The following is a 25,997-nucleotide window of genomic DNA, read 5'->3' on the forward strand; positions in this document are numbered from 1 at the left end:
GTGGTTAGGGTGTCCTTTGCTCAACCAGCATACCTCCAGTGTAGAACTGTAGACTGTGTAAAATGTTATTTTGAGCCAAATAGTGTTATTTTACAGAGAACGGTATATCTTCATTACCAGGTCAGTGGCCTTGTGGTTAGGGTGTCCTCTGCTCAACCAGCATACCTTCAGTGTGGCAGTGAGTGTAGGCTGTGTCAAATATTTCTGGACAAATATCTTATAGTATATCTCGATTACAAGCTTGCAGCCCTTGTGGTTACCGCACAGACTGAGAGGTCAGGGACAGGGTGTGTCCCCAGTGCCATTTTGACTATCCTTGCACTTCATAGTTCAATAACACCCTTCACTAAAACAAAACTACAGACCTCTCAAAACAAACTGATGAGACGGCTGAGATGGGCTCATGATAGACGAAGACAGCGAGTACAGAAACTTGCAATGGGTCTAGTCTTCAAAATACTCAGAGGATCAGTACCTGTCAAACTGCTACTACTCTAGAGTGAGAGACACCCATGGGCACAACGTCAGAGGGAGCTTCTCTGACCTAGTTCCACTTCCCCCTAGATTCAGCTCAAACTTTTTTTTAAATAAGGGGTTTAAAGCTACATAATGTACTGTAGGCCTACTGTAGCCTACTACTACTACTACTACTACTACAACAACAAACAAAAGTGAAAATAGTAGATTACCCAACAGTATGTAGTACAAAAAAAAGTGTGTCTGGACTCTGGACTATGAATCATTGGTGATGACAGAATCACAGGAGGAAAATAGCCTTTTTGTTAGACAGTGGGAATGGCAACAAAAATGCACTGCTGTGCTGTCCAAATGTATGAAAACCGCAGTCAACTTTTATTGAATGTGCATGTTCTTGAGAAAATGCAGGGTGCTGGTTGGCAGTTGCTGCCTGCTTGTGAAGTATAGTTGCTAGGGGTGCTAAGCCCCTCCTATGTCCAGCTTTTGGTGTATGCACAAACTTTTGTCCTACACAAACATTAAATTCCCATTGACAATGAATGGACTATTTTACATGATGTCATGATGATGTACGATGATAAGAGCGCCCCTCAGTCACTTCACACGGGTGTGATTTTTGATGTGATGTGATTGTGAGGAAAAACATTTTCTCTCTCTCTCTCTCTCTCTCTCTGAGCACATGAAAATATTAATGGTGCAATATTTTCAACACCAACACAGAATTGTGAAGTTCTATTTTCTTTCTTTTATTTTACTTTTCTTTCTCTTTTTTCCCCTCTGTGGTGTATTGTACGGATATTTGTGTTTGTCCTAAAAAAAAGTGGTAGAAAAACAACCAACATAAACATTTGGAGGAAAACAACAGAACAACAAAACCTGAATTAGAAAACCAATGAGGGCCAATGATAAGAAGGTTCGGAGTTTGGCACAGACATCAAATTACAAGTGGGTTTTATAATAAGTGAAATTTGTAGAATTGTAATTGAAAATCATGTTCCGGATGTGTTCTTACTTCTTTTAAAATTATATAACCATGTTTAATGCAATTTAATGTCAAATAAATACACCCTGCATCTAACCTACTGCCCCCTTGAAACCCTGAATGGCAACAAGGCCTTCTAAAGCCCAGAAATAGTGTGTTTTCAATGTGCATTATTCCACCTGCTGGTGAACATAAAGCATTGCAGCGATTGCATGCTGTGCTGTGCTGAGCAGTAAAATGTTTCCTTTGATTTGCTAATCTCAGTCGTCTGCTTTGATCTTGTTGTCTTCATGTTGTTGTGAGGGAGTTTGTTTGTTTTTTTATATTTCACTTACAAAAAAATAATAAATGTTACACAAAGTCAATAATACATGTGAAGGAGAACCCCAGGAACTTAAGAAGTGGCATTCTCCAAGAACATCTGTACAAAAACTACATTAAAATCAACATTGAATATGCAGATCTATTACAATTAAAAACACATCACTCAGAGGGGAAAAATATATATACAGTATATATGGACAAATCAGCAAGACAACAGCAGAACAAATCACAATAAAATAAAAGTTACAAAACCGGTTAAATTGGCAGATCGTCAGGGAAGTATTTGGTGGTTAAGAGAAGTGATTTTAGAACCTTCTTGAATTGAAGATAAGACAACTCCCACTGATGTAAAGGCAGATAATTCCATATTCTAGAGCCTCTCAAGCCTATATTAAACTGACGCAGGGGCCTTTTGAGAGTTGAGTGATAGCGGGGGAAAACGGTGTGAGATGTGGCCATCTTCTTCCATTGTATGTCTATATTAAGACCAAATATGTGGGGTGGATTTGTCATGCAGCAATAATATATACACATGATTTGTACGATTATACGTTTTTCATGAAGCACAATGTTTGCTGGATTTGTGCAGCCGAACACAGCACAACCGTTTCACTGAGAGAAAAATTCACTTTGATGAGCGGTGCGGTGCCTTTCCAAAACAACCAGGGTAATCTGTGTGTGGTAATCAGACACTGTGCACAGATGCTTATTAAAATGGCTGGTCAAGTTTTTATGTAATTTAACCAGGTGGTCCCATTAAGATTAAAGGGACTTGGCCAACACCAGAGAGACATCAAAGTCACTGAAAAATACACAGTTTATGCTTCATGTGACTGCAAACGGCGGGTGTGGGAATCGGAGAGGGAGAGGGGGGGAGGGAAAGAGAGAGAGATGGAGAGAGAGTGAGAGAGAGAGAGAGAGAGAGAGAGAGAGAGAGAGAGAGAAAAACACTTAACACAACTTAACAGATTTTTGCTGCTCCCTAAATTTCTCCCAGACTCATGGGAGGAGAGCAAAATAATATGATGTCAAGGAGGACAGGAGTAGGAGGAGGACATGGAGGGAGGGGAGAGGGGGGGGGGGGGTTGGAGGAGAGAAGACAAGAAAGGAAAGGAAAGGAGAGGAAAGGAGAGAAGAGAAGATTCATAAAACCATAGAGGATTTTGTACGACAGCAAAAGGTTGTGTGAGTATGAAATGATTATACTAATTTTCTTTTTTGTTCACATATCACACACACACAGAATCGCAGGACTGAACATCTGCAATTGAAAAAAGATCATCGACTTATATAAAACACATTGATGAGGGAGTAGCTTTCACTGAGGTGTGATGAACATATCATGTGTTGGTGGATTACATTTTGTTTGTGTTTTCCGGATCTATGTCTTTTGGTTTGTGAAATGTGAAGGTGGGAATGTGGATGTTATGATGTGAAAGTCTGGAGTGATGCGATATGCAATGGCATGCGTACAGTAACAATAGAGAGTGAAAAACATGTCAATCTGGCACTCAGATCAAACCATGCCTGGTACCACGCAGGCCACACCCGCCCATTCAACATTTCTCCAGAAGAACCATGACCGGCCGTCATCAAGGAGATATGGTCGTAAATTATGACCAGTCTGTATGGGCCAGTAACTATTAGGAAAACGGTTTATTAAAAAAAATAAAGAGAGAAAAACTGGAAAGTGTATGGACGGAGGGGTGGTGGCAGTGGGCTGTTACAACAGGGCACAAAAAATAACACATTCTTTTGAGAGAAGTCACGCCTTGGACGCCAAAGTTGCATTGACACATCACAAGAGGAATGATGCAGGGAGGGAGGGACGGAGAGAGGGAGAGAGAGAGGAATGGACGTACAGGGGAAAGTTTTTGGAAAAACGTTGTTTTGTTCATTATTACACAATATTCTTCAATATGTTTACAGTCTGAGACGAATAAGAGTAGGAATCTGAAAACTGTGCACATAAATGAAGACGACAGAGTACCGGTAACCTAAATCTCATTTTAGTTTAGTTGAAATTCAAGTGCAAAGGTAAAGTGAAAGAAAGAAAGATCTGTCTGTGTTCATTAATTAGCCTTGTATGATGTTGAACTTGTGAGCATATTGTCCTGTTCCCCCATAACAAATGTCCAACTTCAATTTGAGCCTCAAGGTGAACTCAAAACAAAAACACTCGCAGTTGTTGGATAACAGAAACTTAAACCCCCAGGGCTCTATAATTCCAATTCCATGTCCATTTCCATTTCCCCATCAATAGCAAATCTCTTCCCCCCTATGTTCACCTATATTGTGCAGGCAGTTCGCCGAATCGCCTATTGTAAGCTAACATACCCAGAGTATGGACGCTAGGAGGGTTCATGTGATTAAGGAAGCATTAAAAAACAAAGTCTACATTTACTCTTTAAGTGTTTTCATGTCAGCGGACTCGCTCTGGGTGAGGGGAAACATCCCGGTCACCCAGCACTGTGAGGAACACTTGGCTCACATTCACACGCACTGTGTCAAAAGGAAATGTAAACAGTATTTAAAAAAATATGGAGACAGGATATTGAACAGTTCCTCTGTGTGAAATCATACCAATTTGGGTTTCTTCTCCGGTTTTCCCTCTCCAGCTCATAAAAACTCGACCCCGTCTACAAGTCAGCGGAGGATATGGGCACCTTTCCAGTGGTCCTGCTTCTCTGCGGTCTCCACGGTAACCCTGCCAAACAGAGAACACAAATCATCCCGTTTAATTGATTCTAGGTCCCATAGACCGGAGGGTCACTGGCTAGTTGGTTGTCAGGCAACCACTGCTATGCTGGTAAATGGCAAATATGATAGAAGAGTAACAGAATGACATTGGTAAATATTATTCACACTTTCCGAGGAGACAAACAATTTACAATTTAGGCATTTAGCAGACACTCTTAATCCAGACAAATTTACAGTAAGCAGAACACACACGGAAATACATAGAAATAGGGTTGGATCAGACTTTTAAGATGGGGGTGGTTTGTATGGTTGCTTTGTAGGCCAACATCAGTGTTTTGCACTCTGTGCAGGCAGTAACAAACAAACAAACAAAACACAAACATACTGTACTGTTTGATTTAGGTTAGCCCTGGAGGCACAAACTGTTTGACTTTGACACTTAACTCACCGTTTAACCTACCAATCCAACATCCAAATCTTGGGTTGTGGAGCTAGCCTAAATCTTTCCACACTAACAGATTTCCCAGGAAGTGCAGTTCAGTTCTGCAGAATTAGAGTTTCATACTGGCATCAAAGCGAAGACTGGCCAATCACAGTGCATCCTTGCCCGGACATGCTTGCAGAGACTCTTGGGTAATGAAGTCAAAGATGTTGGAACTTGGCTGCCATGTTATTTGTGTCCAAAGTGGCCACTGATAGGCCAAACTAAAATGAGACATATTGTAAAGCTGTGTTTGCCATCTTTATTTGACATTCAACGTTGTGTGTTCTCCTCAGACCCCAGACAAACAGATATCCGTGGCTTTTCGGTTCTCAGAAACTGTTGGTGCATCTGAATTGCCATATTCGGTACTGTACACCTCAGGGTCATATGAGAAACAGTTTGACCACAGAGTTACAAACACACACACACACACACAGATTTGGTGAATTATAGTTGGAAACCAATTAACGGCTTCCTTGAAATGTTGAAAACAAAACAAAACAAAACAAAAAATGGACTAGATGCCCAACAGCAACCCCAACTAACCTATACAGTAGTACAGGTTATATTCATACTACTAGGCCTATTCATACTCCAGTTTTAGGTGATAAGGTGACCACTGAAAACTACTGTACAACATGACGTTACGCCGCGGTGATAAGTGAGTCACCTTGAGGTCACCTTATCACCTACAACTGGAGTATGAATAGGCCTTAAGACTAAAGTAATCAATGGGCACATGCCAGATCACATAGACATCATGAACTGGAGTATATTTGAGTTACAGGTGTGTGGGTTTTTTAACACTTTTGAAACAGACCTCCATTGATGTGGTTCTCTCTCCTGCAGCTCTCACAGCTGTGGTCCAAGCGCAGGAGACCGGTATGGTAACACCGCCCTTAAATCAAGACAATAATGTTGACTTGCATGACACAAACCGTGTTGTTTGAAAGGCCATTATTAGGGTTTATTTTAACCACATTTTATATTTAGGAAAATTAGCCAATCTATAAGCTCACAACATGCTGCATTATGTGTTTTGAGCTTGTAGGTCCAGTGTCTTCTGAAATCTTGGAAAGATTTTGAACATTTCCGCGTAGAACCTTCCCAAAATAGGGATGCGAGGGGGAAAGTGGTTAATTCTACTATACAATTTATTACTGGAAATTTGTGTGTGTGTATGTATGTGTGTGTGTGTGTGTGTGTGTGTGTGTATATATTATTATATTTTTTGATTTTTTCATGTACTGTAATTCTCTAGTTTTGTGGTACAGACTCAGACACTGATGTGTTTCCAAGCTGAACTGGTGTTTTCTCTGTTCGTAGATGATGCTGTGGTATCTACCAATAATGAACCACCAAACAGTGAGTGGCTGAACTTGTGGGGGGGGGGGGGTCTCAAATCTTTTCATCAATCATGCTTTCTTCTACGTTCCCCAGTGATTAGGGGGAACAATTACGCACAAAGTTATTTAAATGTACATCTATCTAGATTGCTTATATCTACACCATGACAACTGTTAGTATTAGTTGTAGATTGCAGTAGAGTAGATGGAGGGCCGTAGAAAATAGTGTGGGGATCCATCGAGGTTTGACTTTTGTCATTGTCATTCAGTACTCCTGCTGTGTTGTTATGATCTCTACCAGACTGCAGGGAGGAGATGTATCCATGCACCAGGATGTACTCTATTCACCAGCCCATGAAGAGATATGTTGGTGGTCTCTGCCTCTACAGGTGATGTCTGTCTTGAGTGTCTTCCTATGAAAAACACCTGCACCTCCCCCTGTGACTCATCTATGCTCATGCTACTGAAGTGCCAATGGTCTATAGGTTGTTAACCTCGCGTCACCAGACTTTAATAGGTTGTAGGTTGAGGCAACCACAGGCAAATTCAGACTATGTTCGCATAAAACAGGACAGGCCTGCCTTTTTATCGACTTTTATAGCGGCCCACCCGTGCTTTAATTCTTTCATTTCAGTTTATTCTTCTTAAGTCAAGGTCATGGCGAAGGTCCAAATTGAGGTTGCGCAAAGTTAATAACAGTGGCGAGGTTTGCAGCACTTTTTGTCAGACAATGGGCTTATTCATTCAAGTAAAAAAATAAGCCCAAAAGTCCCAAGCCATCATGATACATTACTGCAAGTGTTTAAACCCTCAGTTTATCCATATCCAGAGGGAGGAATCAAAAAAGAAAGTGTAAAAACAACAACATTAGATGTTCTAATGTCCACGCTTTAATTACAATGTGGGGATCCATTTAGATAAATTGGGGTAGATAGCAATGTTATTATGTGATCTACTCCGATGTATCTACTCTCATTCATACAATAGCATCATAATAACACTTTGATTGTGTTACTAGTGTTTCTTGCAAATTTAGATGAGCTCAAATTTGGATGTCAGTGGCCCAGGGGCCCATTATCTGATGGTCCCCCTATGAAGAATTATCAGGTGGATAAGTCATGATGATTGATTTTGGAGGTATGCCACTATATGCACTTTCTACTGTGGTTTGTACGTTCCAGCCATGTTTCAAGCTCAGTTTCCAGTTTGCAACAAAGACATAATTATAGTAGGTTTGCTTTGAGCTTCAAAGGAAGCACTTACGTTTGTAGGTTTCTCTCTCGTGAGTTCATGTGATGTGTTTCCGCATTGTGCCCTCAGCCTCTCTCGTGTCTACGTCGTCAACAATGAGATCTGCACAAGGACAGTGTGCCAAGATGAGGAGTACCGCAGAGGTGAGCAAATAAGACAAGATGAATGAACTACCGGTAAATGTCTATTAAAGCAGCATTATACTTTATTTTAATGCAATAGTTATATTGCATTAAGAAAATACAGTTGGGGTGGTTGTATTTTGTCTCCATGCTCTTCTATTGGGACATTTAGATCGTGTCAAAGGTCATGCATCACCTTGACACAGGATCTGATAAATACAAAAAGAAAAACACTTACGGTACAAATCTGATTTTAAAATGTCATGCATTCTTTTTCTGTTTGGACTTGATCAAACCAATCCAGATATAAGCCAAAGATCTGATTTTAGCTACCAGTTTGAACTGACATACCCAAGTGTCATAAAGTACATAGTGTAAATGTGTGTGCAGTGCACAGAGAAACCTTGTCTTCCCTCCACTCCGTTCCGTTCCAGCTGAGCTGTGCAGAGAGCGTTCAGGATGGCCCAAGCGCCTCCAGAGGTCAACCCATAAGAAACGCTGCCGCAATCTCCGTAGCAACCCCAAACCCTGGCCAAACAAGGCCTGATGGGGCCAAGATGGCGGAGTTGAGGCGGGCGGTCAGCGATCGAGCAGGAGTCCCTTGGAGACGTGACCCAGGGGCGTCGTCATAAAAACAGCCCATAACACCATAAATCCACCGCTCAGCACCTGGTGCTCATGCACATATACACACACACAAACATACCGGTATCCATACTTTGCATGCACACTCACACATGCATATGCAATGCATGTTCACATACACATGCACACTAACAAATACACGTGCATGCGCGTGCGCACGTGCAAGCACATGTATGCAGTCACACACTCACACATGCTCCCTCTCCAGAGTTGTGAGTCATACAGCATCTCTCAGATCTTGCATTAGTCTGTTCTTCACTCTGTGTGTCTGCGAGCGTCGAGGGTGTGATCAGCCTTTGCTCAGTGTGACTTAGTACGACACAGATCATATCTTTCATAGTTTACGATCCATTAAGTGTTCTGTGGGAATCAACCCATAGCCTCTCTGATGCGTCACCTCGCTAGCTATGTTTCCATGTAAGTGTTTTTGGGTGGAATCATGTGAATGGTGAAGCACAGCACTGTAAAAGCCAAAAGGAAACGGCAAATTGTTACGTTAAAATTAAGTTATTATGCACTGTAAAAGTCATTACGTGATTAACAGCGAGGGCAAGACATCTGTAGGCTACTTCAATGACTTGCGTGTAGAAACAATTCTGCTCACATTTGGCCCCATGGTAATCTATTCTTTAAAGATTCAAAGACTTTCCAATTTTATACATTTGGTGGTCATGACTCATGACAGATACTGTATATGGAAGCCACCCACCGCTGTATTACAGTACTGAGTACTATGTATGATCTGTAAAACACTTGTTGACAATGCAATTATTACAGTATCACTATGTGCACTTTGCATATCTAATAAAAACCTGTTTTGTTATAATCAATTGTTCATCATATCCACACTCATTCCTCGATGGAGAAAGAAAACAGCCACCACACTTCACTGGTTGCTATATAGGAGACGTCTGTTTATATTATTTCTCGTTAGATTTTAATTTACATACATTTACATACACATATACAGTGTAATTAACAAGTAACACCAATGGGGACATAACATGTGGTTCTACACCAAACCAACATTGACCGACATGAGTTAACCACTTAAGATCTATATTATACTTTATCGTACGGCGGCGGCGCATGAAAATCGGCGATCTGCAGGGTCACAACGAACGCGTCACGATACTAGGCGCTGTGACCTTATAGATCTGACATTTTTTTTAAATGGTTTTATTTTATTTTCGAACGTTTTGCTTATGACATGCCCAAAATATGGACGCCGGGTTGAATGTGGTCAACTCCTCCACACGCACACACACACACACACACACTGGGGCCACCTGGGCCCAGTCCACATACTGTATACTGTACATCAATCAAACATCTGTCAGGTCTCGTGTGATGTACTGTATGACTCGTTCCCATACTGTATCAACTCGTAAACACCATAAAAGAGCTGAAACTCTGCATCTCACATGGACTGGCTCGGTCGCACACTGCATTTCTTATGAGCCAGAACAACAAAGGCTACTGTAAATCTTAAAAGATACGTAGTTTGAACTAGCTCACGGGTATAAGCCTCTACTATGTAGTAGTATGTACTGTAAAGTGCAACCCGGCCGAAAGGGCAGAGGTGGTGAACTTGACCCCTGGGGCACAAGAGATGTGAGGGAGGGAGAGGGGTTGTTGAACTGAGGTGACTCACTGAGTCACAGCAGGCATCAACAAACCCCTCTAAGCAGGACATGACATAACGTGAACTAAATCGTCCCTCTGTTTGGTTAGAGGCTGAGATGAAGGACTTTCTCTCTCTCTCTCTCTCTCTCTCTCTCGCTGAATCTGGCTGCTCTTAAAGACCTCATCAAGGTCAACACGTAATTATACAAACGATGAGCCTTTGTGAGCTTTTGGTAGTGGACTAGCAGTACAGGCTTTATTGCCATGACAGACGCCTCAAATCTCAAATGCCTATGTCTCCCCCCTCTTTCTCTCTCTCCCTCTGTATTCCTCCATGCTCTGTCAGTCAGATTAGGTTGTGACTAAAAACAGTGTCACGGTGACCAGTTCCTTTGACCCAGGGCTAGGAATAAAATATCTATCTTCACAACTGCCTTTTCAACTGACACATCATTCTGCAGATCTGCACCAGGATGGGGGCTGCAGTTCCAGACGATAACACTAGAGTGTGCCAGATAGCACTAATATCTAGCTGGGCTAACATACAGATACAGTAGGCGACCATAGTGAGAGGATGGATTTGAGTGGCTGCAACCTTCACCTAAAGCATATTCATATAATACGTTTTGCCATTAGAAATGTGTAACCACCTAGACAGGCAGACTGGCATCGCCGGTCAGTGCATATATAATTAGATTTGGAGGAAAATGAGCTACGACACACACCCGCCTGCACGCACGCGCACACACACACACACACACACACACACACACACACACACACACACACACACACACACACACACCAAGGACAATAAATCTACTGACACTATATACATAATACAATAAATATTTTCTGTACATAAATTAATTAATATGATTATTATTATTAGTTTCATTATATGTCCCCAAGGGATCATCTTTTTACGATTAGCCCTCAGTCTTCACCCTCTCAGTGATCTGGTTGTTAGGAAATAAAATGTAAAAAACAGGGATGTGGGTGGGGCGGGGGGGCACCCGGGCAAGGCGTGAATGAAAAAGATGGAATGGGGGGAAAGTGGAGAAATGGAAGCTTGTGCGACGGAGAGAAGGAGGTAGTAGATGGACGGAGATGGAAAAAGGTGTAGAGAGAGAGAGAGAGGAGAGCGGTGTGGATGGAGTGTGCCAAGGTGCGGCGGAGGGTATGACCTATGGTTTTCCTGGAGGAAATGTCTCCATAATTACCAGCATGTCTAGTTATGGAAACTAAAATACGTGATATGCAATTATAAATGGCTGAAGGTGTCACCTCCCTGCCACACACACGTCCATTAAGAAAAGTATAACATTTAGGGGCAGTGGTTCTCAACCTGTGGGCCGGGACCCCCGGGGGGGGCAAGTGAGCTTGTAGATCAGCTATTTTCAAAATATCTAACTGAGTCAAACTAAATGAAATGCCTCAACTCCTACATTCTAAGTGCTTCTCAGGGAGCACCGGCTGAAAGGGTTGAGAACCACTGATTTAGGGGACGTGGTGCACGAGACAGGGATGGGAGTGGACTGTGCAGTCCAGTGGAATGTGGCGCAAGGTGTTGTTCGGGAGAAAGGCATTGTGGGAGTCAGAAGAACAGAACTGCACAGAAAGAAAACTGGTTTTAGATGATTCTGGAAGAGACGTATATACCTACTGGGTGGTGGGTACCCACAATTGGAATGATAATTTTTAAAAAATCAATTCATAGAAAAGACAAGAGAGGTGAGGAAAACGAAAAGAGAATCTCCCGTCATCTTCTTTCACTGTTCAGTCGCTGAATCAAAGTCTCCCCACAGGTCAGAGCTGGCTGTGGGCTTGAAGCTGTTCGGAGCCACTGAGGTAGAGTTACTAGCGTCCAGATCTAGCAAGCAACCTTAGAAACAACACAGAACAAAATAGAATAGAATGTAATAGAGCTCCGAAGTCCTAACGCCACTCATCCCCTCGATTCCCCTGGTTCACGGAAGTATAAGCATGCCTCTGCGTTATTGTCAGGTATGATACAGTCCGTTTCTAGCGAAAATGTAACTAATTCAGTAGCAGTAACAATAGCGTTTTCCCTCACTCAGTTGATTCTTCATATCCATATGAGTGAAACGGCCGGGATGAAATGTTTATTTTTCAAACACAGTTCTTATATGAGGCGTTCTAAAACCCCCTTATGGGGACTACAATGCAAATAAAAAAGTACATGAACCCGTGCATTTGCGCCCTCTACCGATATTGACGTCAGACTTAGGTGCTATACGATACATCATATACTGTACAAGTAGCAGAAAATAGAGAAATTTAATTTATATAACTCAATAACTCAGATACAGATAGATTGGGTATTAGAGATTATTATGGCAGACATAATTTGTGAATTATGAAAAGGGTCTTTGTTAAAATGTTGTACCTGTGTCAGACTCAGTTCCTTCTGGAGATGGCTCTGTGTTGTTATTATCGGTCGTTCTGGAAGCTGGCGGCGGGGCGACGCCTCCTCCCTTGCAGGGAGGAGGAGGGAGGAGCCCGAAGCCCCCTGAGCTCTGAGGGCGGGCTTTGGGCTTCTTTCTTTCTTGCTAGAGCGGTAATAGAATTGGAGTGTGTGTGTGTGTGTGTGTGTGTGTGTGTGTGTGTGTGTGTATGTGTGTGTGTGTGTGTGTGTGTGTGTGTGTGTGTGTGTGTGTGTGTGTGTGTGTGTGTGTGTGTGTGTGTGTGTGTGTGTGTGTGTGTGTGTGTGTGTGTGTGCGTGCGTGCGTGCGGGGAAAAAACAGATACATCTTCAGTAAACTTCAAGAATATCAATAAATGGTGGACTACATGGTAAGAGCTTGACATTCCAAGGACGACTTTGATTTTGACGGTGATGTTCACGGCTCATAATGCTGCCTTGCGGTTACAATATTAACGTTTCAGGTGACTTATAAAAAGATCATGGCTAAAGTTAGCCTAACGGTTCAGGGGTTGTCAATTTGGGGTTTTCAAAATAAAACGTCCGGCTGAAAAGACGTGGCAGAAACGTAGCGAGAATCAATTCTGTCAGTAAATGAGTTAACAACCAACCACAACACAGCAGCTGTTTATACCAGGTTCAGAATACATAACACAGCAATTCCATGTCTCTCTCTCTATACTGTCTAAATAAAGAAAAACTGTCAAGTTTTCAACTGTCAGGAAATCTGCTTAAAAAGGCAATGCAAACTAGGCATTCTACTATCTACTATCTACCATCTTTCAGCCATGTTTGTTTTGGCATTTTTAGCACTCTCTTTTGGAATATTTGCAGACAAAAACAAAACAAAACATGCAAGCGTAATCATTTCGCACTAGCATTTTGCTAGGCTCAACTAATAATTCTAATAATGGCAGGCATCAGACAAGCACTATTAGACAGACCATGAAACAATTTAGTATATTAATTGTTACCCCAATATTGAGAGTGATGGTCTGTCCCGCTTTAAAGCCCAGGTCCAGTTTAGGGGAAGTGTCCGGGGCCAGAGCCTGTTTACTGAACTCATCGTCCTGCTTCACCCACCTAGCGGAGAGAAAGAAGGTTCATAGAGAGACAAAGAAAGAAGTGCAGAGTGAATCAAATGACAATGAACAATTATAATCACCTGCGATATTCCATTGGGGCACCTTGCTGGCTCATCCAGTTAGTGTGCTGACCAATTAATTGCAATATCTCAGGTTCAGGTTCAAAGCCTTCCACTTTGGGGGTGCCCGCTGGCCTAGTATACAGTCCAGGCACATGCCACATACAGTAGGCTCTGGCCTGACAGCGCCTTCGAATCCTATTCATATGACGACCTTTGTCTCTCCCTGTCTCTCTCCCTCTCTTCACTTCTAACTATCAAATAAAGGCAGAAAAACTTAAAACAAATCTAAAAATTAAAATAATTAAATCCACCTTTTCTATTCCTGTTCCTGACACTTACATCTGGTCACTTACAACAGTGACCCATGGAGTCTTTACTATTAGCTGTTTGGACAGACATGTGGGTGATCCACATATTATTGCATCAGTTATGTTTTATAATGGTCGATGATGGAGAAGCTACTGCACGTACTTGAAGTGGTCCTGAAGTGCAACGTTGAAGTCAAAGGAATCTCCTCTGTCTCCAAAGCCAATGCCTATGAATGCACTGCGGCCTGACACACACGCACACACGCACGCACGCACACACGCGCACACACACACACACACACACACACACACACACACACACACACACACACACACACACACACACTCACACACACACACACACACACACACACACACACACACACACACACACACACACACACACACACACACGCACACACACACACACAGGACAAGATGTTTGCTGAATTACAAACAAAATCCTCTTAATAGCAGGTTTTAAGAACATTTGTAGTCTACAGTAGTTACCTCTACCTCATATCAAGAGGCACTAGCTGGTTTAGTTTGATTTTTCTAATACAAAATACACATACTTCTGCGGTTCATGGCTACTGCCTACTCCTATTTGGATAGTTCTGTACAAAGGGAGTCTAGTACCAACGGGCCTCAAGCCTGGAACGGCCGGTCCGGTGCATCACAGGAGAAGGACACTTAATGCAGAAGGAGGAGAGGACACTGGAGCAGCACGGACATTTTAAGCCTTTTATTTACGTGCTATTATACAAAAACGACTAACGTTTCGACCTATGCGGTCTGCATCAGAGTCTTGACTCTGTCCTCTCCTCTTTTTGTACAGTTTTGTCTTCTTGACAGTTGTCTGACTGCTTAGCAACAAACTCCACCCACCATTCTCATCCTGGATGCGGAGCACAAAGTAGCGACTGGAGTCGCTGACGGTTTCCACGGCGATGCCGGGGTATTCGTCCACTGGAGCCTGGGCAAAGAGCTCCCCTGTGGGAGAGAAGGACAACCATCAGTGGTGGACAACATACTCAACCCCCGAGTACTTGAGTCACAGTATTGATCCAACGCCTATAATTCCTCTGCTGGGAATGGCAACTTAGTTTCAACTGGATAAAGTGCCCCTCGTGGGCACAGGTCTCCACCAGGGCAGGTCAGGTTGTGGCCTCCTGGTGGTGCTATAATAGGCCAATGTGAAAAGGGTGCCATTTTCTTCTTACGCCTTGCATGGCAACACCCAAAGAAGGTCCGGAGGCACCGAAACATTGCCTTAATTAAAGTAAAACGCATGTACAAAGCAGATACTCGGTGTGCGGGCGTATCTTTTTCCTCATCATTGATGTCCACTGGTCTACGCACCTGTTCATAGTTCATACGCCTTATTATCTCTAGGCGTGCAAAAGCTTGTTTCTACAGTTTCATACAGAAACAAGACAGGATTCTTGGCGTCCACCTCGTCATGCAGCAACCAAGTCTATGGACCCCCTGTGACGTACAAAATAAAAAGGCGCCCCTCACTTAAATTCATGATCCTTCATTTTATTTGACCTTATAGCTTCTGTTTATAGTTAATATTTAAATGAATATAGCATAGCCACTCCCCAATTCTGGCACTAATAATTATTATTCATTTTATCTTTTTCCAGGCGCATACCATAGGCGCATGCCTGACAGGGTGTCGTGGGTTCGAATCCCGATCCCTTTGCTGCATGTCACTCCCAGTCTCTGTCTCCCTGTTTACGGTCTCTCTCCACTGTATCCTATCAATAAAAAATAAAAATATCTTAAAATTAAAAATATATATATATTTTCCCCTACAGCTCCACTTTTGAGAGCGCAGGCCTCTACGGAACCTTCAAACCTCTTTGGGCCAGTGTGGTGTAGCTAGCTAGGCTTTTGGAATCTTAATGTTGTTTTTCTTGAACGTGTGTATTCGGCCTGCAGGTAGTTGTGTCCAAAATGTCGGCAACGTTTGAGTATTTTAAAGGTGTACTGAGTGAGTAGCATTCCGCCGCTTGTTGCCTATAAAAACAACTTGCAAAGAGATGTGTTTACAAGTGACATCATTCCCATAACCCAAAGGAATGACCACATGTTTCCAAATGACATCTTTGCTATAAACCAGAGGGACATGCAGTATCGGCTGTTTAGATCCCATAACCCAGAGGGACATACAGTATCGGCCGTTTAGATCCCATAACCCAGAGGGACATACAGTATCGGCTGTTTAGATCCCATAACCCAGAGGGACATACAGTATCGGCCGTTTAGATCCCATAACCCAGAGGGACATACAGTATCTGCTGTTTAGATCCCATAACCCAGAGGGACATATCGGCTGTTTAGATCCCATAACGGCAGGCTGTCAGCGGGGAGTGTTGGGTGGGAGGAGTAGGACGAAGGCTCTATACGTACGGCCTCCAGGTTGGGGCTCCTCACTGGCAGGCGAGCCCATAGGATACAACAGGGGGGGGGGGGTGTTTGGGGACTGGGGAGGAATCAATTCGCTTAAAACTGAATTGGGGAGTAAAATGGGGTAAAAGATAATTGGCTACTACATTTATGAAAAAAGATAAAAACCATGGCATGCAGCCAGGTCTGAGGTCTCCTTTAAAAAAAGTGACATTGAATACAGGGATGAATCATCATGATACTCATATCATATCATATCACATCTCTCTCTCTCTCTCTTTCTCTCTCTCTCTCACCGGAAATCTTGTCCTCCAGCTTCACGTAAGCCACTTTGCCACGGGCTGTGACACGCATGCGTCCTGTCCAATCAGGAGTGTCCAGCTTCCAGTCAGCTGCCCTGTGAGAGACAAAGCCAATGAGAGATGTAGACAGCAGCATGCTGTCGCTGGAGCAGAGTCATATAGGAAGGAACCGCAATAAGCAAGAGACATGAGAGAAGACAAGAACACAAGTTCATGTGTTTATTTGTTCATGTGTTTATTTGCGATGTACTGATAGTTGACATATTTTTGTTTAGCCTTAATTTTACCAGGTGATTTATATATTTTATTTTCTGAGTAAAGCACATTGAATTGTCTTGTTGTTGAAATGCTTGGCCTTGCCTTGCCTCTAGCTCGGTGCTATACATAGAACCCTACATAGGTCCCTAAACTAAGCTGAAGGATCAGCAGAGAACCTAGTCTAAAGAACCATATAGGGGCTGAAGATGATCTTTGTACAGCAGCAGTGCTGTATTCAATACAGCACTGCTGCTGTACAAAGATCATCTTCAGCATACAATACAGTGTATTGTATACTAGCATAGCACCTCAACCACCCCAAGCACCACTGCAGAACCAATAGCACCTCAACCACCCCAAAGAACCAATGTAGAACCAATAGCACCTCAACCACCCCAAAGAACCAATGTAGAACCAATAGCACTTCAACCACCCCAAAGAACCAATGTAGAACCAATAGCACCTCAACCACCCCAAAGAACCAATGTAGAACCAATAGCACCTCAACCACCCCAAAGAACCAATGTAGAACCAATAGCACCTCAACCACCCCAAAGAACCAATGTAGAACCAATAGCACCTCAACCACCCCAAAGAACCAATGTAGAACCAATAGCACCTCAACCACCCCAAAGAACCAATGTAGAACCAATAGCACCTCAACCACCCCAAAGAACCAATGTAGACCCAATAGCACCTCAACCACCCAGACACAATTTTTGTGAATCCGAAACATCAGTCATTTCTTGTAGCACCTGAATAAAAAAAGCTGTCCTAGCTGCTTCACCACTGTTATGTGTAATGTATAATGGTCTATATGCATGGGTCTATAACAGCATTTCCCAACTTCCAAACTCTTACCACAAGCCTTAGCCGAGGGTATTGCAAGTGGGCCCCAAATAATTGAAAATAATAATTGATACTTTGGAAGGGAGAAAAACATGATACTGTAGTTTGTGTTTAAAAAACGCAAATATTTTTTCAATTTTCAAATGGGCCCTGATTGAGAAGATGTTGGGAACCACTAGTCTATAACATTTGAAAATGGTATTGTTTATTGTTTATTGTTTATAAGGATCCCCATTAGCTTTTGCCTTGACAAAAGCTAGTCTTCCTGGGGTCCGACACAGACAAACATTTAACATAGGCAATACTTACAAACACTAACTCAAAATAAAACATAGTAAAATAAAATATAAAATAAGAAAATAAAAACATAGGAGAAATAAAAAACTAAGAAACATAGCAAAAAATCACTTTCAACACATTATACATTTGAATTGTTCTTTTTCCAGGGTTACTGCAGTATGATTTACATAAGGTGTTCTTTTAACTTGATTTTAAAGATGAATTTTGTATTTGTATTGGTTATACACTTTTGTAGTGCATTCCAACCTATTACTGCTCTATAGATAATAGAAGATTTAAGAATATTTGTTCTTGGTTTAGGTGCCACCAAAACACCCAAACTGGCTTGTCTAGTCATATGGTTATGTTCGTCTCTTACATGTGCTACCTGTTCAAAGAAATACTGTGGTTTTTTGTCCATTAATACATTTCTGAAAAACGTAAGAATACGTGAATGTAATCTATTCTCAACAGTAAGCCATGATAGATTTCTGTGCATTTCTGCAATGTGTGTCCTGTTGGAACACTGGAGAGCTAATCTGGCAGCTTTGTTTTGAGCTATTTGTAATGTATGTATGTCTGTTTTTGTAGCCGATGACCAGATGACTGGGCAATACTCAAGATGTGATAACACTAGAGCTTGAATTACTAGTTAGCTATAGAGACACCATCTGTGTTATACTAACTACTAGGCTAATTGTTTTAAAATGTCTGTTGATATTAGAGTGGTGCATGGTGGCTGGTGGTCTTGTGGATGTGGATTAGGGTCACAAATATGTCCTAGTAATAATAGGCTACATAATTCATTCCTATAATGCTTGCAATCTGTGTGTGTGTGTGTGTGTGTGTGTGTGTGTGTGTGTGTGTGTGTGTGTGTGTGTGTGAGAGAGAGAGAGAGAGAGAGAGAGAGAGAGAGAGAGAGAGAGAGAGAGAGAGAGAAACGTGACTCGATATATTGGACGAGCATGTCTCTGACCTAGGGGGCTAGAGCTATGACGTCATCGTCGCCCTTACTACTACTAGTAGATCTATACTAGATCACGACACACACGCAGTGCGTGGTCGCTGGTTAAACAATCAATCATAATATAACATGTCTCACGTGTCACTAATCACAGACCTATGGCCGCTACTGTTTGGTCTTAACGGGCTCCAGGGGTGTAGGATGCGAGATCATTGAACCACCCAAAACCTGCACCGTATGTATGTAAACAAACAACTTATCTTTGTACGGCCAGCACTGAACCGCGTCGATGCCTCACGTTTTTTATTGGCTATTTCTTAGGACCTATAAAGGCTACATATTGTGCTGCTGGTTCGTATATGTGACGGTCTTTCTGACTCTGAGTATAAGTGATTCACACTTGAACCATCTCTGCCTGGCTAAAAGTCACGTTCGTGCGCCGTCAGCAGTATTTCTGCGTGTTGAGACTGGGAGTGCAGCGCAGGCTGACAGACATGCAGTGACACACATACAGTGACAGGTTACAACACACAGCAGGTGGATGGGTGGAGGGATGTAGCAGCCTATCACCCACACATTTAACGTTAACCTTTACTGTAGGATCGCCCAGAACTAGTCGTAAACACTGTGTTTATGTTTCCGTGACCTTCGACGCGCAATTACGCGCAACCACAACCGACATAAGTAACGGACACCGCGTCGCGTGAGGATGCAATGCATGATGGATGGCACCCTGGTGGGGTATAGCTCTAGTTGATGCTCACAGTCTCTACATGCATCAACGGCTGCTGTTTCTAAACGGGCCAGGATGTTGATGGCGATGGTCATGGTGAGCCACTCACCTGACACTCCGGTTCGACGCCCTCGGTGGGATCCGGTAAACACAGACATCGGGTTTCACACAGAGGATCGACTCGTACTCGCCCTCGGTCGCCATCTTGACTCGTTAATAATTCATTCGGTGTCTGTCCGTGAGAGCGGTGCCCGTGTGTGTGTGTGCGTTGAATCATGCGACGTGAGCGTAATAGACAGTGTAGATGCGCACCTGCGCACCCGTTATCTCCTGAAATAATATTGCAATTCGTATGTATAGGCGCCGGCGGCCGTGGGGCGCAGCCTAGAGCGGTAGAGCCTACCATTTATTAAACGCGAAAATAGCAATAGCAGCAGATAATAGATAATAAATGCATAACAGAAAAAAGCAACACAATTTCTCACAAAATCAAATTTTATTATAAAAGAAAGACATTCTCAACAATAATTTGTATTGTTAGCAAATGTCAACTCTCTTTTCTCACATTCTCACAGTTCACATTTTTTTAAATCTCAGTTCAGTTTTCAGTAGGCTAGTATAGTTGCACTAATGGTCAACACCTTTCACTTCCATATCAGCACCATGCGGATGTGGACAGTTCACAACCCAAGAAGCTTGAATGTATCTCTTAAATCCTCTGTCTCACAAGGCTGAGAAATAGAAGGTGATAGAGAGATGAGATAGAGAGATGAAAATAAAATAAAAAAGGGGGGAGAAATGAATGAAATAAAATGTGGGAGGGGGGAATAATGAACATGAAAAGAAAGAGAGCATGGATGTCATTGTGACACTCAACTTTAGGTTTTTTTCAACCAAGGTTCATGTTTTAGGTTGTTATTAGAGAAAGTAAAGAGTGTTATGAGTGCTTTCTTTCGTTTTAGTGATTTTAGCTGTTTTTGACAGGGGGGGGGGGCGGGGGCATTCGAGCATGGGGCTAAATATGTATTTTTTTACAACATTTTATAGCGATTTATTTTTTAAATATTTACTATAGTCCTATACTAGACCCCAAGAAATTACATCTGGCCTACTTATTTAGCCCCATGCTCGAATGCCCCCGCTCCCCTGTCAAAAACAGCTAAAATCCCTAAAACGAAAGAAAGCAGCAAATGAAAAAAAAAGAACACTCATCTTTTAGTTTCTCTAATAACAACCTAAAACATGAACCTTTGGTTGAAAAAAACTAAAGTTGTCCTTTAAGTGAAAACCTAAGATATAATTTATTTCCAACTAGCCTTTCCCCCCATCACGGTTGTTAGTAGAGCTTTAAGTTTGTTATTTATGTAGTGTTTTTTACCTGGAGGATGTGGTAGAGTTTCCTGGCCAGACGGACAGAGTTCTGGTACAGATCAGCCCAGGCCTTGAAGCTGCTCTGTCTGTAAGCCACGAAGGTTTGCCAACAATAGTAGTATAGTCTAGAAAGACACAGTAACATATGTTCATGTTTCTGTCTGTCTGTTGCCCATTGCCATTTTGGCCAATACCTGATAACCGACACACACACACACGCACACGCACACGCACACACACACACACACACACACACACACACACACACACACACACACACACACACACACACACGCAGAACCCTCTTTCTAACCTTTGTAGTTCATGACAGTGATCTGTACACCTGCCCTTTTCAGCGTCCTCAGACTCTACAGAAGCAGAGGCGCGAGACGAAGATGCGGAGGCGCAGGTTGGGGGTCTGGCTGAGGAACTGGGCCAGCCTATAAGAGAACAGTCGGCGCATGGAGACCACGAGCAGAACCAGGTGACAGAGTAGTCGAGCTTCCCCTCTCCGTCACCTCCGTACCAACCACAGACCAGGGCACAGGGCTCCCAGGTGGCGAAGGAACAGCAGCTGTGCATGGGGACAGAGACGGCGTGATATAAGCAAAAGTCCTATATCTCGTCAAATATAGTAGTTTGGTCAAGGGTAGCATTCCTCAATGTACTGAAAATGTAGCCTCGCATGTAGCCTCGCATCGCATGTAGCCTCGCATCTGCCTTTGCAATGCATATTGCCGCAGGCAGATTAAGTCTGGCCCGATTCAATTGTGGGAGAACTTCACGGTCGAAATGGTGACGGCCAACCAGATTCGTCTGGAACCAGGCGATAACAAACCATCCATCCATCCATCTTCAACCGCTTATCCGTAGTCGGGTCGCGGGGGCAACAGCTCCACCAGAGAGCTCCAGACATTCCTCTCCAGAGCAACGTTAGTGACTTCCTCCTGGGGATCCCGAGGCATTCCAAGGCCAGTGAGTCGATGTAATCCCTCCATCTGCGCCTTGGTCTGCCCCGAGGTCTCCTCGGAAGAACGGACTGACAGGGGGGCAAAACATACTCTCTCCCCATGCCTTCGGCCTGATGGAGACAATGACAGTCTTTTTATTTTTTTTATTATGTTTTTTGTGGCTTTCGCCTTTATTTTATTTTTATTTTTATGGAGGGATAGACAGTAGGCTGACAGGAAATGGGGAGAGAGATGCAGGTGACATGCCGTCAGGATCGGGAGTCGAACCCGCGGCACACTGCCAGACTGCATGGATTACCGGCCAAGGTGCCTGGACCGCTGAGCCACGGCCCAGGCCGACAATGACAGTCTTGACAGATAACAATATCTTATCTCTGTGGCTAATTTAATGGAGTGGTATATCTAATGCTATATCTAGTCTAAATGCGATCTTGAGATGCTAGACCCGGGCATCGGAGGGTCACCTTGGCACTCGACCAAGTGGCCGACAAGTTGGGAGTGAGAATGTGGACTGGGCTGGACTGGGTGGAGCTTGTAGTAAATGGCCTTGGAATGGAGGAGAATCCATCTCACTGGGTCAAAGTGAATTTAGAAACAACCCTCCACCCATCATCCATCAGTAATGTCAATGTGTCCTTGAGCAATGCAATTAACCCCTGTTTGATCCAATGGAGATGGGTATTCTTTCTTACAAAATAGTTTTACTCATCCCTGGATATAAAGCTTGAATATAGATAGATAACAGATCTTTAATAAATAAATAGAAGGTATTCATTCTCTGTACTCTTGCTTCTGAATCTTCTGAATGTCGTATTCTTCCCTCACCTCCACGTGGCAGCTGGAGCAGTTGCGGAGATGTCCAAAGTCACAGGAGAGGGAGTTGGGTCCTACTCTGCTCTTCACCACGAAGCAGAGGTACGTTTCATTTCGACCCCACGCCCAGCGCACGTTCTTATAGTGGAAGATTAACTTCTTCTGACCCAAAAGCACACGGAGACAGAAAAAGAAGGAACACATTAAATATTGTTTTAAAGCTTAGGTTTTTTTGTTTGTTTTTGCCCCTGCAGAGACTTACTGCATTATACCTTATTGTGTCATTGTAAATTACTTACAATTACTTACAAACATTGATGCTCCTACTTTCTTTCACATTTTTGGCTGAACAAAGTCAGATTAGACCCATTAATATACACATTGACCGGTGCACAATGAACATGGATCATTTGGAAAATTGGGATATATAACCATAAACAAAATACAACTATATGTTAAGTCGATTGAAATAGCTTACCACTTGCTAATGAATCACTGAGTTAATGCAACTGAATGAATAAAATGAACTAACATTTATATAGCAGTCGGCAAACACTCTCACTCTCACTCAGTTTCACATATACAGCAATTAATTAAAGTAGGAGAAAGTTATTCATCATCGTGCTATTATCACTGAAACTTACTAATAACGCCCCTAGACACTGTTGGAACGTTGTCACGGTTATTGTTCTAATATATCTACTATACCAAGTTACGCATAAATAGTCTAATTAGTCTCATGCCAACAATATGCAAATGTTATTCTGTTAAACGATATGCAAACAACGCTGCACATGATGTGTCAAAAATAAATTGATACAACAATGTATCCATTTTGCTCACCTGTCTAGTTTAGTAATCATTTCGAGAGACACACAAAACAGATGATGGAGCAGGTGTTGTGATAAGGGTAAGTGTAACTGTAGGGGGTGCTGGTGGGGGGTGATGAGGGTGGGGACAGAGACCACATACAGTACATTCTAAACATAAACTGCAGCTTACATTCAGAAAGACATTCTCTGGTTGGATAGAAAGGCGGCCAAGGGGAGGGCTGATAGCAATGACACAGCTGGATCCTGTTGCTGTTATTCTGCAAAACAATTCAAACCATAAATTATGTGTTCATTTGTAATGTCTTTACAGCATTGTCTCTAATTTAGACACAGTCTACGTGTGTGTGTATGTGTGGTGGAAAATAACTTTATTGCATAATGATTGAAGTGCGACCATAATGGGGTTTAATATGAGGCAATAAAAAGATTTTACTGGGGAGACATTACACAATGCAGAATGTTCAAAAACAACTGGGGCGACCACACATGAATCCAGGAGTGTTTGACGTGCTTTGTAACCTTTGGGAGTTTCTTGCGAACGTCAGTGAACTCAGCCAAATGGCTGGAACTTTCCAAACCCGGTGAAAAGCTCACCCAGTCACCGGCCGCTCCACTTTGGTTTTCCCAGGTCATTAAAATAAAAAACTTCCAGATACCTTCTCGCCTTGATGCCGGCTCAGTTAGCAGGCCCAACCCTCCCCTTCTCCTCCTTCTCAACCTTTCCACCCAGCCAGTCTTCCCCCTTTTGGGGCCCCAGGGATGGGGGGATGGGAGGAGGGGGGGGTGGACCATGGGCGTACCCCCAGATCTCGTAGGCCCTAGCTGTCACCTATACAGTACCTACAGTACCCAGACTTCTGATTTAGGGTTTTCCCAAAGTGTGTCAATCTGGAGCGAAGCGCTGTGTGACCGACCACCCTCATCCAAAGTCTCCACATAGACTGACTGTATATAAACAGGCTAGACAGGGCGACCAGCTTTGACCAACCTCTCTCTCTGTGTGTGTGTGTGTGTGTGTGTGTGTGTGTGTGTGTGTGTGTGTGTGTGTGTGTGTGTGTGTGTGTGTGTGTGCACGAACACAGCCATGCCACACACGCCACCTACTGCAGCTTTCAAGCTTCAACCCACCCACAATTGGCCTTTGAACCATAAGATGCTGTCATACATCCTGGGCCAAATTGGTCAAATCAGGATGTTTTCTTCTCTTCTCTTCTCTTCTCTTCTCTTCTCTTCTCTTCTCTTCTCTTCTCTTCTCCTCTCCTCTCTGTCTGTCGGCCCCATCCTGTTTCTCTGCATGCTTCGCAGGCACCCTGCTTTCCCATGGCTCCCCTCACCCTCTCATGCACTCTGCGGTTTGGGGAATTCACCGTTTCCCAGGGTGGCTGTTTTTGGAGCTCATCTGCATGCGTGTGTGTGTGTGTCAGTGTGTGTCAGTATGTGTATGTGTGCGTGTGCGTGTGCGCGCGTATGCGTGCGCGTGTGCATGTGTTTGCGAGCGCGCACTAGCCATCTGTGTGAGTATGTCATTAACGCAATCTATATGTTCTACCTCATCTGGAACAAATTTATCCCATGCAGCCCTCTGATGGTGCGGTGCCCCCGACATTTAAACCCATTTGTGCCTATTTGCGTGTCTGCATGAGAGAACGACTGGTTGTCAACTGTGACCAGCCTCACGTCACATTTCACTACTTTGACAATGCACTGAGAACTCTGCGTGTGTGCGTGTGCGTGCGTGCGTGTGTCTTCGAGAGATACTTTCATCTTCGCACGGCGATGTCAGTCTTCTAGATTGCATTAGATGGCAAACTCTATCTAACCACTTCCCTACCGACCTCTGTGGCTTAGACCACAGCTGACCAGGGTCATCTCACGGTCACACATGAACGCTCACGTGCACGACCACACCTCACTGTGCGGTACCACTCCTCTCATGCACTGTGTCTGTGTGTGCTGTGTGTGCACCCACGGTGGATTAGTACAGTGAGCTATGGGCAGACACGGCTGTGCATTTTAACCCATAGTCAGGGGCAGAAACCGGCTGCAGGAAATGCCAAGTCATACTTTCCGAAACCCACCCGCCCACACCCTACACACACATACACGCTCTCTCACACACCGCACACACACACAGCCATACCGTGCAGACACACATGACCACAGTCACAAACAGGGTTTCTTTCCAGTGCCGTGAACTCACATCTGTTTCCTGACAACAATAATAGTTACCGATCAGTCACTTAGAGGAGCAGCTAACAGGTGTCTCCTGGTTGCCAGTCATGTAGAAAAATGCCTGATGATGACCAGGAAGCGTGTCTGAAGGGAAAATAGATACTTTTTTAGGACACTAC

General features: G+C 43.3%; 3 protein-coding genes across 4 annotated transcripts; 1 reads left to right on the top strand and 2 right to left on the bottom strand.

The window, feature by feature from the left end:
* The first annotated feature begins 2,859 nt into the window (after nucleotides 1-2,859).
* On the top strand, nucleotides 2,860-9,157 carry mfap5 (microfibril associated protein 5). 2 transcript variants are annotated; one of them, XM_083760794.1, is made up of 7 exons: nucleotides 2,860-2,968; nucleotides 4,402-4,484; nucleotides 5,817-5,849; nucleotides 6,294-6,332; nucleotides 6,615-6,702; nucleotides 7,634-7,707; nucleotides 8,121-9,157. In XM_083760794.1, exons 2-7 carry the CDS (start codon nucleotides 4,442-4,444, stop codon nucleotides 8,231-8,233), a joined length of 390 nt encoding a protein of 129 aa, XP_083616920.1. In that variant the 5' UTR covers nucleotides 2,860-2,968; nucleotides 4,402-4,441; the 3' UTR covers nucleotides 8,234-9,157. The 2 variants fall into 2 exon arrangements, with proteins under 2 accessions (XP_083616920.1, XP_083616921.1); XM_083760795.1 differs by having other exon boundaries at nucleotides 2,860-2,963.
* Nucleotides 9,158-10,765: 1,608 nt separating this feature from the next.
* On the bottom strand, nucleotides 10,766-19,892 carry LOC310856796 (adaptin ear-binding coat-associated protein 1-like). Its single transcript, XM_083762278.1, has 7 exons — nucleotides 19,768-19,892; nucleotides 16,570-16,670; nucleotides 14,747-14,851; nucleotides 14,022-14,103; nucleotides 13,378-13,486; nucleotides 12,368-12,530; nucleotides 10,766-11,842 (listed from the first exon to the last, which is right to left on the bottom strand). Exons 1-7 carry the CDS (start codon nucleotides 19,860-19,862, stop codon nucleotides 11,730-11,732), a joined length of 768 nt encoding a protein of 255 aa, XP_083618404.1. The 5' UTR covers nucleotides 19,863-19,892; the 3' UTR covers nucleotides 10,766-11,729.
* Nucleotides 19,893-20,266: 374 nt separating this feature from the next.
* aicda (activation-induced cytidine deaminase) lies at nucleotides 20,267-23,017 on the bottom strand (the record flags this gene model as incomplete). The annotated part of the gene is given in 7 exon segments (XM_083762091.1): nucleotides 20,267-20,389; nucleotides 21,037-21,152; nucleotides 21,343-21,397; nucleotides 21,403-21,471; nucleotides 21,474-21,557; nucleotides 21,559-21,603; nucleotides 22,826-23,017. Coding segments are annotated over 7 exon segments (612 nt in total). The 3' UTR covers nucleotides 20,267-20,338.
* Nucleotides 23,018-25,997: the final 2,980 nt, after the last annotated feature.

Source organism: Protomyctophum parallelum (assembly GCF_964188405.1).
Source record: "Protomyctophum parallelum genome assembly, chromosome: 3".
Lineage (NCBI taxonomy): Eukaryota > Metazoa > Chordata > Actinopteri > Myctophiformes > Myctophidae > Protomyctophum > Protomyctophum parallelum.